Source organism: Harpia harpyja, chromosome 4, assembly GCF_026419915.1.
Source record: "Harpia harpyja isolate bHarHar1 chromosome 4, bHarHar1 primary haplotype, whole genome shotgun sequence".
In the NCBI taxonomy this organism is placed as follows: domain Eukaryota; kingdom Metazoa; phylum Chordata; class Aves; order Accipitriformes; family Accipitridae; genus Harpia; species Harpia harpyja.
The window spans coordinates 79,766,093-79,784,860 of record NC_068943.1 but is presented as its reverse complement, the minus strand read 5'-3'; the positions used below and the strand labels follow the sequence as shown (position 1 = coordinate 79,784,860).

The 18,768-nt window shown below is 54.8% G+C and overlaps 1 protein-coding gene across 1 annotated transcript; it reads right to left on the bottom strand.

Moving 5' to 3' along the window:
- Positions 1 to 1,026: 1,026 nt before the first annotated feature.
- Positions 1,027 to 6,283, bottom strand: LOC128141187 (feather keratin Cos2-3-like). The gene is made up of 2 exons (XM_052785796.1): positions 6,128 to 6,283; positions 1,027 to 1,574 (listed from the first exon to the last, which is right to left on the bottom strand). Exons 1-2 carry the CDS (start codon positions 6,173 to 6,175, stop codon positions 1,272 to 1,274), a joined length of 351 nt encoding a protein of 116 aa, XP_052641756.1. The 5' UTR covers positions 6,176 to 6,283; the 3' UTR covers positions 1,027 to 1,271.
- Between the last annotated feature and the right edge of the window lie 12,485 nt (positions 6,284 to 18,768).

Sequence of the window (18,768 nt, the reverse complement as noted above, 5' to 3'; positions counted from 1 at the left end):
CAGCCTGTGTGCCCCATGCCCACACCCCACCATTTCCTGCCCAGACCCCTTTGAGCTGCTGCGCCTGCATCTCATGTGGGGCTGCTGCTTCAGCTCCAAACATCCTCATGTCCCCTTCAAGCATGGTAGTAACAACAAACGCAGCACTAGTGTTCGTTGTCTTTTCCTTGCCCTACCCTCTGTTTCCTGAAACAAGCTCCTAGTTCAGGTGGGCTGGGACCTTCAGCTAATTCCTCCTCACTTTCCCAGTTCACCAAGAAAACCATTGAGGACAGGTCTCTTGTGACTGTTTCACTCTCCCCTTCTCTGTGCTGATTGCCCTCAGCTCTCACATGCTTAGCTCCACTTTCCAGCCTCAACGCATACAGCAGCATGGGTGACTATTCCCTGCTAGTCCCATCCATGCATGCTGGCCATGGCCCCTAGACTGAGTGGTGGAGGGGAGAGGAAGGTGGAGTAGCAGCTATGGGCCATCCCAAGGGCTGTTCCCTTCTCTAGCCCTCTTCCCATTCCCCAAAGCAAATCATCTTTTGGAACCCAACACCACCCCCTGTCACCCCAGTGCAGCTCCAACCATAGCAAGAGGAACACTCTTCCTCAAGAGATCATGTGGCTGCTGACCCCTGAGGGCCTCCTGCCTTTCTGGATGTTTGTGGGCAGAGACACAGCAGGGCAAGGCCTGATTGTCACAGGCAGCAGAGCAGCCAGGGATGGCTTCCTCAGCTCCATGAGAGAGTGCCCAAAAGAGGATCCACTGCAGGGTGTGGAGCCTCTCATTCCTCTGTGGATGGAGAAGGGTCTCCTTGTGCCCTCACCTCCCCCATCCACCCCAGAGCAACATCTTTCTCGTTTGGCCGCTTGGCGAGTGTCCACAGGGGGAAGGACCACAGGGAGGCAAGGCTTGAATGCAGCAGAGCTTTAATGAGTCAAAAGAGGGCAACGAGTTCACTCCAAGCAGAGGACAGAAGTGCAGGGAGTGCTGGGGGCAGCCGAGAGTCTGGAGTCCTTGGTCTTGGGGAAGTTCCTGCATCATGCCTGCCCCGTGGAGGGAGAGGAGACAGATGGTCCCTACCAGGTTGGTGTTGGGGAGATGGTGTGGGCAAGGGGATAGGCAGCAACAAAGAAAAGGGAAAGAAAGGCAAAACCATTTGGGTATACTGAAAACAGCATCCAAAAGACTGATCCTCTGCCCAGCACCATGTTCTGAGTTCCTCAAGGTGTCACCCTGGGGCTTTTCCAGCACCTTTATCTGGAGATGGGGCACCTGCTGCCTAGTAGCGTCTGGAAATGCCAGAGAGGTCACAGCACCCAGAGTTGATGGGCACTCCATCACAGCTGAGGATCCTGCCAACAGCAGCAGAGGTGGAGGAGCCCACAACGGTGTTCTGCGGGAAGGAGCTGAGGATGGGGCCGGGCAGGGTCACCACCACAGTAGAGGGCTCAATGGCGACAGTGGAGTTCTGGCACTGCCTGACACAGGGCTCATTGCAGCTGTTGGCCAGCGGGGTCGGGCCACAGGGCCGGCATGGCAGGCACTGGTTGTAGCAGGACATGTCTTGGGGCTGGAGGTGCACCTGGGAGAGAAGCAGGGAGGAAGTAGAGCACAAGGGTGACTGAGGAGCAGCCTGGTTACCCTGTCACAAAGGAGCCAAGGCCAATAATGAATGGGAAGCTGGAGGCTCGGCCAGAAGACACGCAGTCTTCATTGCCCTACAAAGAACGGCCTGACCCAGGGAGGCTCTCTCCTAATTCCTAAACCAAAAAACCCCTCGACCATTTCCCAGCCTCTCTCTAAGCACTCCTTCTCCCTGCTTCGCCCTCTCAGGACAAGAAGATCCAAACCCCAGCACAGGCCAGAGCCAGTATCAACTGAGAGGTCCATCGAGGAGAGATCTCACTTTGGAAGAGAAGGAGAAGGGGCTTCAGACTCACCTGGTTCCCAAGGAGAAGGAGGCAAGAGCAGTGGATGAGAGAGCAGGGACTTGGGCTGCCTTTTATACCTGCCCTTCATTGCTGCAGGACCAGAGGCACCCTTTGCAGAGGTAACAATTTTCTGACAAGCTCATCTACAATGCAAACCATCGCAGCTAATGATATGGGCTGTGCTTTGGTTTCCTGCACTGCTGCCTTTTCATTTCCAGATTTGTTCCATGCCCATTCCCCAATGAAGGCTTCTTCTGAGCAGTGGGATGAAAGGCCCAGGATTTCTCAGGCAGGAATGCGGCAGTGCAGGCAGAAGACACAGCTCAAGTGCTGGACAGGTCCAGAGCAGGCAAGTGACATCAGCCTAGGTCACCCTGTTGGGGCTGCTTGAAGTGTCATTCTCAGGAAGGAGCTCCAGCAATGCTCAGCTGGATGTCATGGGCTCCCGTGCATGAGGACATGCCATGTCCTGGTCTTTCCTTCCCTCCTCAGCTCACCCCTTGTTCTTGCCTCCCCAGGGGTGTGCGTTGTGCTCCTAGGTTTTGACCCCCTCCTGCCTAACACTGCCCAGTCCCCAGGGGTCCTCAGCAGGGTCCATGGTTCGTGGTGTTCCTGTGTGTGTGTTCTTGTCTTGCGTGTACTTGTAAGCAACCAGGTTTGTCTGGGTGCACGTCAGAGCACATATATGTGTATAATCCAAGCTGGTATGCATGAGCCCATGTCTGTGTGTCCTTGTGTGTCCCTCATCACAAGGGAATATGCTGCTCATGGCAGGGACACTCTCCACTGCTCTCTCCATGAGCGTCACAGAGCAGCAGGTTCCCAGGGTCAGAAGGAGCCTGAGTGCAGCTGAGTGGTGATGGCACCAGACTGCTAGAGAACTGTCCAGGGAAGAGGCACTGAAATGCAGCCACTGTCTCCTGAGCCCTCCTTTCCCTGCCTCTCCAAAGCTCACACTCCGCTGCTGCTGATTTCAGGCCCCAACAAGGATGGTTTCACACCAGTTTTGATCCACAGTTTAATTCAGTGTAAACAATATTGGGAATACCTCAGCATGGCTGGCAGTCCTCCCTGCCTGCCCCTCCAGGCCAGGACACAGCGGATCTCCCCAGTGCAAGAGAGTTCAAAAGGATGGGGATTGCTCTCTGGGGAAGGAGAAAGGCTGAGGAATCCTGCTGACCTTGCGCTGGCCATCCCTGAGTGGATCTGCTTACAGTGCAGTGTCAGTGGTGTCTGGGGTGGTGCATGACCCCTCTCATGTCAAGGCCAAATGTACTTCATCAGCCTGGTGCTGTGTCAGGCAGGGACTGAGACCTTGGATCAAACAGGTACTGAATGAAAGCAAAACAGAGCATGATACCACTGTGCTGTGAGTGGAAGGACAGACCCTGTGGCCTGCACAGGAAAGGCAAAGAACTGGTGACTGCTTTGGACTTCAGCCCACAAGGACCTTCCTGCCCCACACTGGAATCTCGGTCTGAGTGCCCAGCAACTGCCCCTGGGAGGGAAGGGGCATTGGATTCGAGACCGCATCCCCCAAAGCCAGCTGCTGTCCCACAGGGGTGTCCCGAACAGACCCTCTTTCTGACAAGGGCTGTGCACAGTGGGTAAATTTTCTAAGCCCATCTCCCTGTCTGAATGGCTGTCAGCCTGAGGTCAGGACCATCTTGGACTCAGTGCAGTCAAGGGCTTTCCCCCTTCCCTTTAGTGACCTCGGTGAGATCAGCGCCAGGCAGCTCTGCTGGGAGAGCTCAGCCAGGGCTGATTCCCCTCTTCATGGGTCTGCTTTTGAGCTGAGGCTCTACTCCATCTGAGAGCCAACCTCATTGCTTCCTCGTGAGGTAACAGGCACCGTGGAAAAAGGGAAGGGCAGGGGAGGTGTGTACCTAGAGTTTAGCAAGACCTTTGACAGCCTCTCCTGTACTTCCTTGATGACCAAACTGGAGACGAATGGGTTCAGTTAGAGGATGACAAGGTGGGTGGAAAAACGGCTGTACTGCCAGGCTCAGAGAGTTGTGACCATGGTGCAAAGCCCAGCTGGCCAACACTTATTAGTGGGGTGTAGTATTCAGGATCAGTAGTAGGACCAATACTCCTTAATGTTGTCAGGAATGTCATGAGTGGGAACTCCCAGCAAGTCTGTAGATAACACCCAGCAGGGGGAATGGGCCGTAACTTTCAGACATGGCTCCTGTTTAGAGGACATGGACAGGCTGGAGAAATGGGCTGACTGGAACTTCATGAAAGCCAGAAAGAGCAAGGGCAAAATTTTGCATCTGAGGGAGAAATCAGCCTAGGCAGTCATGCAGGCTGGCAGCTGGCTGCCTAGGAAGCAGATCCATAGAAAAGGATGTGGGGTTTTAGGAGAGACCCAGCTGAACATGAGACAGCAGCGTGCCTTTGCAGCAAACAGGACCAAGTGCATCCTGAGCTGTGTCAGCCAAAGTGTTGCCGGCAGGTCCAGGAAGGTGACCCTGCCCCTCTGGCCCTTGAGAGACCACAGCTGGAGTACTGCAGCCAGATTGGGGCTCCCTGGTCCAAGAAGGATATTGACATACTGAAGCGAGCCCAACAAAGGCCACCAAGTCAATTAGGGGGCTGACAAACATGACATGTGAGGAGAGGCTGGGAGAACTGAGCCTGCTCCTCTTGGACAAGACATGTCTCAGGGGACACCTTCTTGTGGTCTAAAACTAATTTTCAGAGGAAATGGAGAAAATGAACCTAGACTCTGGAAGTGCTCTGCAACAGGACTAGAGGCAATGACCAGCTGCTGGAACATGGGAAGTGCCAGTGAAGCAAGAGGCTAAAGGAAAAAATGAGAACAGGCATGGATTTCCCTGGGAGTTTCTGTAATCTTCATCATGGAGTAGCCTGATCTAACGTGAACTGTTCCAAGCCAGAGTTGAGCTAGGTGACCTCTGCAGTTCCCTTCTGACCTGCGTTCTGACTCAGTGATTCCCCCTCTCCCCTGCCCTGAACCCTGCACTCCCATGGGCACAGGTGTCCTCTCAGCCCCTTGGCCACCGCACAACTTTTAGGCATTGTGCCGGGAGTGCAGAGAGGCAGCTGAAGGGAGGGAGGCTCTCAGCCTCCTCCCTGCCATCCGCAGGAAATCAGCGGCTGCTGTCGGCAGCCCCTGAGCTCGGAGACAGCTCTGGGAAGCTGGTCCATCTCCTGGGTCAGGGCCCTGCTGCCGTGCCAGGCTGCCGCTGGCGCTGCGCAGGCTGCTTCTTGCTGGGGAGGTGTCCTTGCTGGAGGAGCGGGAGAGGGCATTTCCCAGGAGACGAAGCGGTGCCCGTGCAGAGCCCCTGCGCCCTCTCAGCCCGGGCGGCGCCGGCGCAGGGCTCAGCCCCGGGGCGGAGCTGGCGGAGGCGGCGGAGAGGAGGCGCCGCGGCCGGAGCAGAGAGCCGGGGCTGGCGGGGGGCAGCGAGGCGCGGGCGGCGGAGCGGCGGGATGCGGCGGTGCCGGGGCGCGGGGCTGGCGGCGCTGGCCGCGGTGCTCCTGGGTGCGCGGGGCTGGCGGGGGTGGACGGGGGCGGGGGCTGTGCCCGGGCTGTTCCGCGGGGAGCCCAGCGCCGAGCCTTCCCTCTCCTTCTTCAGCGTGTCTTTCCCCCTCCCTGCCTCTCTGCCATCCCTCGTCCCCCTTCCAAACCCTCCGAGTCCTCGCTTCCTATCCTCCCTATTTTGCCATCAGCTCTGGTGGCACAAGCCTGCTTGCATGTACGCCTGCCTTTCCATGCACCTACTCTTTCCCCTGTGCATTCGGCAGTTCTTACTGCCCTGACTATAGCCCTCCGCCCTTCACTCTAACAACCCATCTCCCCGTCTGCTCCTCCTCTCTTCATCCAGCCATCCACGCACCCAGCTTTTGACCCATCTCTCCACGCATCTAGCATCCTTAAGCCCTCTTCCCACCCTGAGACCCCTCTCTCACCTCTCCGTTTCCTTCATGTCTGTAGGCACGAGGTTGCTTTCCTGCACCACACCGTTATTGCATACATCCTCTCATCCCCCTGTGCATTCAGCATTTATTCTTCTTCTGAATTCAACGCTTCATCCTTCGCTGCAACACACCCAACTCTCCTGTCTCCTCTCCCTCTCGCCGTCCGTCCATCCCTCCATCCATGCACCTGACTTTCATTGTAACTCTGCATGCATCAATTTCACATTCCCTCCCAGACTTCTCCCCTTGCTCCACACACCTGCCCCAGGACCACTCTCCATCCCTGTTGATGGGCACACGTCGCCATCCGTTCCAGTCCAGCTCTGTCTCACTGCCACTGTTCCTGACTGTTTCTCTGGGAAAAGAGCCACCAGAGCTGAGTGATCTTTGGTGATCTTTGGTCTTTCCTTCTCCTTTCTCGGCAGTGGCTGTGGTCAGAGCCCAGGTGCAGCAGGAGGCGTCGGCAGAGACCACCGAGGGCACCGGCATCAGCATCAACTGCTCACACCCCAACATACAGACCGGCGAGTACATCCACTGGTACCGTCAGCTCCCGGGCCGAGGCCCCGCATTCCTCGTGAGCACTCTTAAGGGCTCCAAAGAGCTGCCGGACCCGCCGGGGCGGCTGTCGGTGGCGGCAGACCGCCGGTCCAGTGCCCTGTGGCTCGCCCGGCCCCGGCGGGGGGACGCGGCGGTGTATTACTGCGCCCTGAGAGACACGGGGAGAGGAGCTGGGGCTGCGGCCGGGCACGAACCGCCGCGGGCGGGGCCGGGCCTGTGGGGCGGGGGCGGGGGGACAGCCCCGGGCGGGCCCGCCAGGGAGTGCTGCCGCTCCGCCCGCCGGCGCCGCCTCGCCCCGCCCGGCCCCGCCCAGCCCCGCCCAGCCCCGCCCGGCCTCGGGCCCCGGGGCGGTTGCGCCGCCCGCCCGGCACCGGCACCAGCACCCCCGCCCTCCCACCGGGACGCAGACAGACATCCCCCGCGACAGCGGGGAGGAATCGCGACCGGAGCGGTGGCGGTGGCCGGCGGTGCCCGGGAAGGAGCGATTGCAGCCGCCGGCCCCGCTGGCTCCCGGCGAGGAGCAGCGCCTTTCTGCTGTGCCCAGGGAGGCGGGCAGCAGAGATCCTCCTGCCCACGGGCAGCCCTCGGTCCTGCCGCAGGGACCGGCCACTGCTGACACGGGACATACAGGGCCTCTTCTCGGGCGTCTGACTTTCCCCGCTGGGATAGCCAAGGGAGCCCTGAGCAGGTGTTCCCCTCTGCTCTGTAACCACAGGGACTCCCCTGCGAAGCTGCTAATGCAAAACTTAACTTAGAAAAGAACGCCCAGAAGGGGTTCCACATTTTGTTTCTTTCTCCTCTGCCCAACAGAAAACTGCTGGAGGCTGCATTTCTCGGGTGTGCATTTCTGGGATCTAGTTTGTCCCACTCTGCACATGCCTCTTGTTATGCTAATCCTGTTTTGGAAAGCAAAGAGCTGGTCCTGGAGAGGAGAAGCTGTGGGGAAAGCTGAGAAAAGCAGCCATGATGGCAGGCCAACATATTCCAATTAATGGAGTGATGTCACCTCAGTAGGCCATGACAGTTGGCAGCGAGGCCTTCTGATGTGACAAAGAAAGTTCAAGCTTAGTGGAAGAGAGGGGAATACGTCCAACGCAGAGATGTGCCAGGGGGAAAGAGGAGGAGGCAAAGACTTTGAGGCACCTGGAGAAAAGTGTCTCTGTGAGGTACTGGAAGGTGGATGAGAAGTCCCATTCCCACCTGGATGGGGAAGAAAGCTGTGGTTTGGATCCTACCTGGAGGTTGAGTTCAGGTCTGTCCTCATCCACAGCTATACTCAAACTTCTCTGGGGGTGGATTCAGGATCTTGCAGGAAATGCAGGACATCTTGGGAGGGCAAACAGTAAATATGCTGGAATACAGGGCCACAAACTAACTCCTTCCAGAATGGCATTTCAAGTGAGCTGAGTGCTTTTTCACACCCACCTTACATCTGAAACCGATTGCTCCTTTGTCCAATCTTTCCCTTTTCCTTCATGTTTGTAACTTCTCAGGCATCCTGAAAAGTGCATCCCGTGGCTTAACATTGCTGCAGGTGTTGCAGGGAGACACTTCAAAGACTGATCTCAACATGGGATTTTCCCCCAGAGCCTTCACTCAAGAGGCCCGATTTTCTCTGGGGACAGGAGCCTTTCAGCTCCCTGAGGACCTCGCACACCTGAGGAACTTCACCAGAGGATACTGTCAGGGCATGTGGAAGGTGAGAGCTGCTGGTTCACTAAGGCTGTCAGCTCAAGCCCCTTTTTCCTTTCAAAGGGAAGAACAAGTAAAAGGGAAAGTGATAAACAAAGCACATAATGACAGCGATCTCTCAGTAAGTGATAAGGGAGACCAGAGCTCTTCAGCCGCTAATTGATGGGTCATTAGGAAACTGCAGGCGTGGCTCTGCAGTGGGTCATCCTGAGTTTATAACGATTATGGATGTTTGAGGGGGGTCCTGCAGGATTAGGCTACGCTTATTAAGGAATGCTTAGGAGAGGGGTCAGATGTGGGGGGAAAGAGAGTGCTGGAGAGGTGTAAGAAGAGGCAGAAGGGAGGAGGAAGGATAAAAGGAGGTACCTGCACCTAAGCAGGGGCTTGTCAGTGCACTTGCTGGGATGGGCCCTGTGCCTGCTCAGTAAAGCCAGAAACTGGAGGGACCGCATTGCACGTGTATGTCTGAGAGGTGAAAGGCCCAGTGACTGGAGGGACCTCAGTGTGTTTCTCCTTTTAATTTGTGAATTGAACCTGATGTGCATGGGTGTGTATTGGCATTTGGTAGGGTATTTCAAGCTGGCCTGGGCAGTGAGTTGGAGGAAAATCTTTATCTAAAGTGTGAGCCAGAGGTGGGTAAGGGAGCCCAAGGCCAGCACATGGATGATAGGCTGATATTAGCAAGACATGGTAATGTTTGCGGGATCCAGGAATGTGGGGGTGATTGTGAGAGGAGTGGGTGCTTGCATGCATCTGTTTGCTAGTGAACATCAGGCTGGCCTATCTAGAGAGAAGAAGGAGACCCAGGTGCTGGATGAGAGGGCCCAGGCTCCAGGCAGGGCTATTAGATGGGCTGAAGGCCCATGCTGATATTTGAGGGATGCAGGACTGTGGGCGTGCTTGTGACTGCAGAGGGCGAGGGGGTGTGTGTTTTCAGTAGGGAATTGTGTGTCACAGGCATACTGGGGACAGTCAAGCGAGGGTCCACTTAGATGATGAATACACTGGAACTTCTCCTATATGGAGAAAGGCTGAGCGAGCTGGGGGTGTTCAGCAGAGAGAAGTCTCAGGGGAGATGTCATCAATGTGCACAAATACCTGAAGGGAGGCTGTGAAGATGGAGCCAGGCTCTTCTCCAGGGTGTCCAGTGACGGGACAAGAGGCATTTGGCACAAGCTGAAAGGAGGCTCTGTCTGAACACCAGGAAACCCTTTTTCACTGTGAGGGTGAGGGAGCACTGACACAGGATGCGCAGAGAGGTTATGGAGTCTCCAGCCGTGGAGGTTCTCAAAATCCGTCTGGACATAGTCCTTCGCAACCAGCTCTAGGTCACCCTTCCTGAGGTGGGGTTTGGGCCCAATGACCTCCAGTGGCCTCTTCCAAATATAACAATTCTGTGTTTCTCTAACACAAGACATGAGGAGGGTCTGAGAGAACTGGACTTCTTCAGCCTTCAAAAGAGAAGCTTAAGAGAGAGCTTTTGGATGCTTCTAACACTTGACTGGAGGATGAAGGGCCAGATGGAACCAAACTCTTCTTGAGCACAGTGATAGAGCAAAAGGCAAGGGGCACATTCTGGAAGGGGGGCAACTGCTACTAGAAATTTGGAATTGTGGGGTTTTGTAATGATGAGGGTGGAGCGTGATTGTAGATAGATCCCAGCAAGAATGGGACTCTGGCTCCACAGAGTGTTGATTAAAATACCATTAATTGGAGATAACACCAGAAGGTAGAAGGGGATAGCATGGGTGACGTTATGCCCCTTCAGATACTGGATACCCTGAGTTATGGAGCATGAAGTGGAGCTCGAGTTGGGGTTTAGCACATAGTGCAAATCCTGCCCATGCTGAGACTGGCTGGCTTTGTCATCTTTTAAGTTTTCATTGGATTTCTTAGAAATAGACCACTCCTAATTTCTACTGTTGAGCAAAAGGACATTTATAAGAAAGCACAGTGCTTCACTCCTAGATGAAGACAAGGACGTGCTCATGGCAATGTTGCCAAGTTTGCCAAGTGATATATACAGCTCAGCACAGCACAGGCCTGTGCCTACTCAGGTTAGGTTAATTTAACGATAAGGAACAGTTTGTTATCTCTGCCATGACTGGTGCGTGGGGTGGCTTTGGAGTTAATGTGGAAAGGTGGCGGGAGCAGGGGTCCCCACCTGCCCATCCGCCACCCCTTCACATGCCCTTTCAGCTCTGGGGTGCAGAGCTACCCTATCCTCACCCCTCGCAGTGCAGCAATCCAATGGGTGCCCCATGAGCTCCCTGGGAGTAGGAGGTGACCCACTGATCCCTCGTCCTGTTCCCTGCTGACCCCTCACCCTTTCCCCTAGAGCTGGAGTAGCTTGTCCTTGTCAACTCTGGGTTTGTGGCATCTCACGGTCCCACTGGAGCCAGGTTGCTCTCCCACACTGCAAGTTATCCCACCAGACTAAGACGCAGCCAGAACCCCTGGGCTGCTGCACAGCAGGGTTCATCTCCTAGTTCTGGGGACTTGGAGGAGGGGCATTGTTCCCAGGCAGCTGAGGAAGGAAAGTGGAGAAGTGGCAGATACAGAGGAGACTTCTGTTTCCAGAAGAAATAGCAGTGTCCCCAGTGAGCTGAGGACCCCAGGGGAAGATGTGAAACTTAGTGGGGAAGAAACCCCTGTCCTCCCAAGTGGTCCAGCACTGGGTGTGCAGAAGAGCAGGTGATTCTAGCTGGGGAGGTGAGGACTCCACTGTGAGCTGCCCAGGAACAGCCTCTTCCCATGACTGGGGACCACAGGGACCCCAATGGTGGAAATGTTCAGAATGCCATTGGCTGAGGGAGCCACAGGTGTTGCTGCTGGAGGAGGGAGACACCCAGGAGGAGCATTTCAGGCACAGGAAGAAGAGATCACTTCTCTTTCCCGCTTCTTCCTTTGCTCCCCCAACAGAGTCGTTTCTGGCAGCTCTGTTATCTCGGGGCTGCGAGGTGGTTTTCTGACTCTCTCACTCAGCAAACAGGCAGGTTGGTCTCAGCATGCACCTCGGATATCTCGTCCTCACTGTCTTCCTGGGGCAACTGCTGGGTAAGTCCTGGCTTTCTGTAAACACGTACTACTTCTCCCAAGGAAACCCTTGCCAGCCTTATCAGGATCATGCAGAGGACTACTCTTGACTAACAGGAAAACGCTGGGAAATACCCGCTCACATTTGTGGTTTTGCAATAGTTCTCTCAAGATGCTGCTACTGTTGGAAACAAAAATTGAACAGAGAGGAGAGAGACCTCAGAGCCCTTCTCCTGCTTTTCCCTCCCCTGCAATCCCTCTCTCTCTGCCTCTCTCTTCTGATCCACCTGCTGTCACTGTAGGAGATCTCAGCTCTCTCTGCACTCCCATATTTCTCCCTTTCCACCACAAATTAGCAGATCCTGTCAAAGCTGTGACAGGGACTTCAAAGGTCTCATCTCACTGACATTAACTGGGTGTCCCATTCTGCCTCCTGGCTGGCACTTGACTGTCATGGCTGCCAGTTTTCTCCTGGTTGCCAACACAGCCAGCGCTCCCTTTTTCAAGCTCAGCATTGTGTGTACTCAGGGAGCTAGGAGCCCTCAGAGATGACAGGGATGGGGAAGTAGGATGAGTCTTTTTGCCACAGCTCCGTGGACCCCTCAACCTGGGGGAGGGATGCTGGTCCCAGCACATGGTGCTCAGGCATGACAGGCTGTTCCCTGGTCCTCTGGGCAGTAGGAGAAGGAGCAGGGACAGAGCACAGCTCTCCTCAGGATCCATGCTGTGCTGAGAGCTCCAAGCTCCTGCCCAAAACTACTCTCCAGCTGGCTGTGCCCAGGCCTCAGGATTTTCCTGCAGGGCAAGGGAGAGGGAGCCTTCTCCAGCAGGGTTTTGCATGCACTCCTGGTTTGCTTCCCAGAGCTTCTCCCTGCACAGTCGCTGTCACATGTGTTCTTCCAGACACTGTGGGGCAGACTACTGTCATCCAGTGGGTCCCAGTGAAGGAGAGAGGCTCCTTCCAAACAACCTGCACATAGCAGACCTCCAACTTTTGGTGCTTGCTCTGGTACCAACAGAGGAAAGGCCAAGCTCCCCAGCTGGTCTCGTTTCAGGCAGCAGATGGCCCCAAGTAGAGTGGCCATCTCGCCACATTGCTGAACAGCACAGGGAAATACAGCGTCCTGCAGGTAGAGGCAGTCAAGGTCTCTGGCAGTGCCTTGTACCTCTGCGCTGTGAGTGACACCCTGGTGCAGAGATCTTTGGCTGTGCAACAACCCAGGGTAGGGAGGGCATCTGTCTTTCAAGGCTGAGCTTGGGGAAGGGGCTCTCAGCTCTCCCCTTGCATCACGGCTTTCTCTGTACACCCAGGGATCTGCAGGCCAAGATCCTGCTTCCCACCACAAAGAAGACAAGCTGCCTGCTGCATGGCCAGGTAGAGGCTGTGCAGGGAGACACCAGGGCTTCTTCCGCTTGGACCCAAGGGCTCGTAAAAGAGCAGCCGTGCCTAGAGAGGTTTCTGCCAAGCCTGTTGCGCAGGAGCCACCTCAGCCAGTCCGTCACATCTCTCCAAGCCAAACACTCTTCCCCTTTCAATGTCCCATAAGAAGGAGCTCATAGAGCAGAGTGGGTATGAGCTGAGATGGCAATTGAGGCAAGACCTCACCCTGAAGGAGGAGGAGAAAGAGCTTCTGTCCTGGTTTCAGCTGGGATAGAGTTAACTGTCTTCCTAGTAGCTGGTACAGTGCTATGTTTTGAGTTCAGAGCGAAGAATGTTGATAACACTGATGTTTTCAGTTGTTGCTCAGTAGTGTTTAGACTAATGTCAAGGATTTTTCAGCTTCTCATGCCCAGCCAGTGAGAAAGCTGGAGGGGCACAAGAAGTTGGCACAGGACACAGCCAGGGCACCTGACCCAAACTGGGCAACGGTGTATTCCATACCATGTGACGTCCCATCCAGTACAGAAACGGGGAAGTGGGGGGGCAGGGATTCGCCGCTCGGGGGACTGGCTGGGTGTCGGTCGGCGGGTGGTGAGCAATTGCACTGCGTATCATTTGTACATTCCAATCCTTTCATTATTGCTGTTGTCATTTTATTAGTGTTATCATTATCATTATTAGTTTCTTCTTTTCTGTTCTATTAAACCGTTCTTATCTCAACCCACGGGTTTTGCTTCTTTTCCCAATTTTCTCCCCCATCCCACTGGGTGGGGGGGGGAGTGAGTGAGCGGCTGCGTGGTGTTTAGTTGCTGGCTGGGGTTAAACCACGACAGCTTCCCTCACCTAGTTCTCAATGCAGAAGGAGGCAAGAGATGTGAATGAAGGAGAGAGGAGTTATACATGATTTCATAAGGGCCTTGCACTTGCCAAGGTCCACAGGCACCCTTTGTGGAGGTAATAGTCTTCTGACCTGACACGCTCGTCCCTTAATCCAAATGTCCCAGCTAATGATGAAGGCTGTGTTTTGATTTCCTGCAGTGCTACCTTTTCATTTTCTCATTTCTACCATGCCCATTCATTCACGGAGTGCCGGGATGATGAGCCCAAGGCTTTCCAGAGCTGAAATGCATCAGTGCAGACAGCAGATGCAGACCTTGAGCCAGAGGGTTCCTGTGCAGGCAGTTAATGTAAGGCTGTGGCACTCTGGTGGGGTGGTTTGTGTCTCTGTTTGCAGGGAGGGCCTTGGCTGCTTCCAGCCCTGCAGTCCTCAGCCCCACACCCCCAGGTTCACATCCATGAGGACATTTCACACCTTTCTCCCTCCCAACCTCCCAACCTCCTTCCCTCCCAGCTCACTCTAGCTGTATGTGGTCATCACTTTCTCAGGTGGGTGGGTCGTGCTGCTGGGATTTGGCTCTCTTCCTCCTAATGCTGCCCTCAGGAGAAAGTTGGTGGCCTGTTTGGCCTCCTGCCCTGTCTGCAAAGCCTCTGGGAGTCCTCAGCGGACACTAAGGGTGTGCTTGGGGCCTTATTTGAAGGTGTTGCAGCCCTTCCCTGCCAGGGTGATCCCCCGTGTTGCCTCTCCTGAGCCCACAGTTGCTCACGTGGATGCATGTCTGCTTGCCTGTGTGGACATTTGTGCATGTGGATCCCTGCACTGAGCAGGTATTGAACCGGAGGGACTGGAGTCCTTATGTTGCTGTGCGCAGGAAAGCCAAAGAGCTGATGAACCCTTTGGTCTTCAGCCCCTTGGACCTTTGTGTCCTGAGACTGAGCAGCCAGCAACTGGCCCTGGGGGAAAGGGATGTCTGATTCAAGGTCACACATCCCAATGCCTGCTGCTCTTCCCTGACTGGGTCAGGGCAAGACCCTCTTTCTCCCAGGGGCTGCTGGTGGTGGAAGGGAGGGTGCTGCATGAGAGGTGGAAACACTGTCTTGGAAGCTGTTTCCCTGAGGAATTCTTCCTCGAGGTGACTTCTGGCTTCTTCCTGTCAATGACCTTCTTTCTCCTATTCCAGCCAGGCTTTCTTTGTCCATGGTCATTGCTCACTGGTAGCCTGATGGTGCGAAATGGGGCTACAACAGCAGAGAGAGTTTCCTTCCCTGTCTGCAGGTGAGCCCTGAGCCCGTTTTACTTCTTCCCTCCCTGGCCCCCACACACTCTACTAGTCCATTTCTCCCCACACCCCCTTCACCTCTGCAGAGGTCTCGGGCATTGGCTTTGGACTGCAGAGAGGCGCCCGGAGGGAGGCCCTCATCCTGATCTTTCCCGTCCCCAGCAGCTCCAGGTGCTTAGCGGTCCCAGGCTAGGGATGGAGCTGTGCACACTGACTCTTGCTGGGGACTCTCCAGGTCGGCTTCCGCTTTCTCCTCCTCTGCTGACAAAGGGGTTTTAGCCTTTTCCCACCTCTCCGTCTTTTGCTCCTGTCTCCTGGGTTGGGCTGGAGGAAGGGGAGGGTCCAATTCCCAAGTGTCAGCACTCCTGCTTCTTAGCAAACAGGACTGCAAGCACTGGGGCTGTTTCCCAGAAAACATCCAGCAGGGACGGTGCAGCGGTCCCGGGCAAATGTGGGCAGTCACCGCAACTTGCACCCATAGGATGTGTGAGTCAGGCCAGAGACTGACTGCAGGTTTCAGCTGGACTCTTGTTCTCATTTAGATCTCACCCATTGACATCACAAGTGAATGGAAGGAATTGCACAGCCACGTACACACAGGTGCACGTGAAAAAGTGCTCACATCCACACACGCAGGGTGCACACACATCCCCATCCCTAGGGTCACAGAGGTGTGTGCGATCACAAGCATGTATGTACACAAATGCACATGGTCCTTGTACACATATGGAAGTGGAAGCACACACATGTGCCTGCACAAACACAAACATTTCCTCATGTGGGAGCACACATGAAAAGACGTGTGCATGCACATCCATATGTAGATGCACATACCTTAACCCTCCAGGACATGTCATCACATAAATGTTCACATGTGCTTATACGCACCTGCACCCTCACACTTGCATGTAGATATATATGCAAGTGCCGGTACGAACACAGATATAGATGTGCTCATCTGCACACAGTATGCCCACCCACATACACTCACATGCACACTCAAAACACACACTTACTTTCTCACCTGCAAAAATGTGCACGTACACAAACACAGGCACAGACACACACAGAAATGCACTTGTTCACACACACGTTGGCAGACACTCACTCTCACATGTGCAGTTGCAAATGCAAACACGTAGGCACAAATACGCCCACAAGAACAGACAGATGCACAGACACATGAGGAAGCACAGCCTCCCCCAACATTCTGATAACCAGGACTCCACCAGCCAGCTCTCTGCCTCTGTGCCCCTCACCTTTAGGCAAGTCCTTGAAAGCCCAGTGTTAAAGAAGTTAAATCAGGCACCAGCCATCCCTGGTGGATTAATGACAGCAAAGGGCTTTTGTGGGTTGGGCAGAAGTGGTTCACCTGATTGTGTTCTCATTAGAGGAAAGAGAAAAGGTGGATTGGGGTCCAAGCTGCAGGGTCCTTTTTGGACATTCAGCCTGTTCACATGTGAAGTCCATTCATGAGAGACAAAGTCAAAGCTAGAGACAATCCCTATTGCTGCAGCTCCAGGGGTTGCCCACCTAACAAGGCAAAGAAATCCCAAAGTCTGACAAGGTCCAGCCAATCCCTGGTGATCGCTGTAGGGCAGTTGTGGAGGTCTGGGACCAGTTCCATCTTCAAAGCAGGGAGAGGTGCTGCCCTGACATGCTCACACATCAGCAAAGGGTTGTGTGTCTGGGCTGTAACCTGGCTCATTAGAGCTGATGGAGCTGCACTGCTGGAGAAGTCTGTCTCTGCATCGTCTTTTAGCACTGGAGCAGTCCCCAGAGCCACGGGCGTGGGGACAGGAGGCTGTGCCCAGCGCTGCACAGGCGCCAGGAGAAAAAGCCTTGTGCCCTGAGAGTCTCCTAGAAAGGCTGGTTTTTTCCAAGGGTCCTCACCTGGTCTGGAAGGCTCCTATGCAGGTCCCCCTCCAACCGTGACACGCCTCCCTTGGAAGGAGTTCAGCTCCTAACTATGCTCTGCAAGTGCAGCATCAGGAAGGAAGGTGCCAGCCACATGGGTTTGTTAGCAATCTTCTCAGAAAGCAGCTGCAACATTGCTTAGGCTAGTCAGCTGCTGCTGTTGTAAGGAAGAAATTTTTTACGATAATGGTGGTGAGGCACTGGAATGGGTTGCCCAGAGAAGTTGTGGATTCCCGTCATTGGAAGTGTTCGTGGTCAGGCTGGACGGGGCTCTGAGCAACCGGATCGAGTGAGAGATGTCCCCGCCATGGCGGGGGGTCGGCCTAGATGGTCTTTCAAGGTCCCTTCCAACCCAACCCATTCTAGGAGTCTCTGACAGCCCGAGCCATGCCCGCCAGGGGGGGCTGCTGCTCTGCTCGCCGGGGCCACCTTGCCCCACCCAGCCCCTCCGGGCCACGGGCCCCGGGGCGCTTCCCCTGCCGCCAGGCATTGTCGTCAGCATCAGCACTGCCACCGCCATCGAGCACCATCGCAATCGGCATCCAGCTTCTTCCGAGCTTCTCCATCGTTTCCCACCACGGGATCTCTTCCGGTCCTCGGAAGCCATCCCGCAGAGGCAGGAGTTTGAGCCCAACACAGACACGAGACAATGACGTAGAGGTGACCGAAACCCTCAGGCTTTCTCCATAGGTCCCAGACCATGAGGCTGTTGTAGAGGATTTGGCTCCACACCAAATGCAGAGCTTTTTGGGGTGCAGGTGAAGTCCCAGAGATGGGATGAAAGCTTGGGCGTGCCTAGGGTCCGAGAGAAAAAGGGGGCTCAAGAGGTGCCAAGGTCATGTCTCAGAGGCAGTCAGAAAGAGAAGTGCTATGTTTCCCAAAGGGGTCGAAGGTCTGAGGTTTGCTGAAGCTGAAAGCCGTCCACTGACCAGAAAGATTTCTGTACAGCTGGTCCCCAGGGAAGCCCGCACGGCTCTAGTAGCTCACTCAGCTGTTCAAGGTCCATGCTCCCGGGCTGCAGAAGCAGAGGGGAAAACCTGGTTTCTGCAACGGCAGAGGCCCCTGTCCTGAACTGGCAAAGGACGCCTTCTCCAGGCATTCCTTGGATGGGCTTCCAACAGGCCAGGTTGCATGCTAGCCTCAGTGGTGGTGTCTGGGAGCCCAGGGCAGCACAAGCAGCTGTGCCCTTGTAGGAAATCAGACCAACTGCACTCTGAGATGTCTTTTTAAAAGGGTAGCCAGCCAGGGAAGTGATCCTTCTCCTCTGTCACTCCTGAGACCATGCCTGGGGTCTTTTTATTTCTCACTCTGTTTTGACCCTGAAAATTCTCAAGTACTGGAATGCACTGTTCACAGATATTGTACAGGCTCTGGCCTTGGAAATTTTCCAGGCATGACAGGCACAGCCCTGAGCAGCCTGATCTAATGAGACCTGCTCTGAGCAGGGACTTGGAGTGGGTGATCTGCAGAGGACCTATCCAACCTAAATTGTGCTATGGTAAGAGTAAAAATAGTGTGGCTACAAGGATTTGTTAAAGGCTACAAGGAAGGAGAGGTCAAATGCAGATCCTACTTGTTTTGAGGAAACCGAGAATGGAAGGGTTATGGTCAAGTGAAAGGACTGTTTAGTTGCATTTGAGTGGTTTGGGTTTTTTTTCCCCCAACAAGCTTTTCAGAAGCTGATTTATGAGATTTATGAGATGGGATGGGCAGTGTGGCTAGAAACGTCCTTTATCGGTTCCTGAGATATCTTCTCCTGAATAGAGGGAGAAAGTCCACAGTGCCTGGAGGGGCTGAGTGGGACAGTTGGTGTCTGCAGGGTTTGGGGTTGTTGACCATTGTGTTTGTGAGAGCTGCAGCCTTGGGGTGTGCTGAGAGGAGCTTGGGGCACCATACAGGAGCCAGGAGAGGCCAACTCAACCGTGGTCTTGAGGTTGGTGAAACAAGAGGCACGAGGCATGAAGGAAAGAGAGACTCCCAAGACGTTGCAGAGGAGGATGTGTCAGAGAGCTTGGTCACCAGGTGCATGTCTATCCCCCTTTAACCCCTCACCTTGGAAAAGCAAAGGTGGTGTCTGCAGGAGCAACACGTGTCCCTGCTGGAGGAGGGAGGACCACAGCACGGGCAATTCAAGCGTGCTAAGGAGAAGCATTTTGTCTTCCCTGTTTCATTCTTTGTTGCCCTTGCCGAGTCATT

What these genes read in the sequence shown, in the direction of transcription:
- LOC128141187 (XM_052785796.1), bottom strand. Translation starts at nt 6,175, where the DNA reads ATGGCGACGTGTGCCCATCAACAGGGATGGAGAGTGGTCCTGGGGCAG. An exon ending in GGAGAGTGGTCCTGGGGCAG is followed by an intron (nt 1,575 to 6,127) that starts GTGTGTGGAGCA and finishes CTTCTCTCCCAG; the next exon opens with GTGCACCTCCAGCCCCAAGA.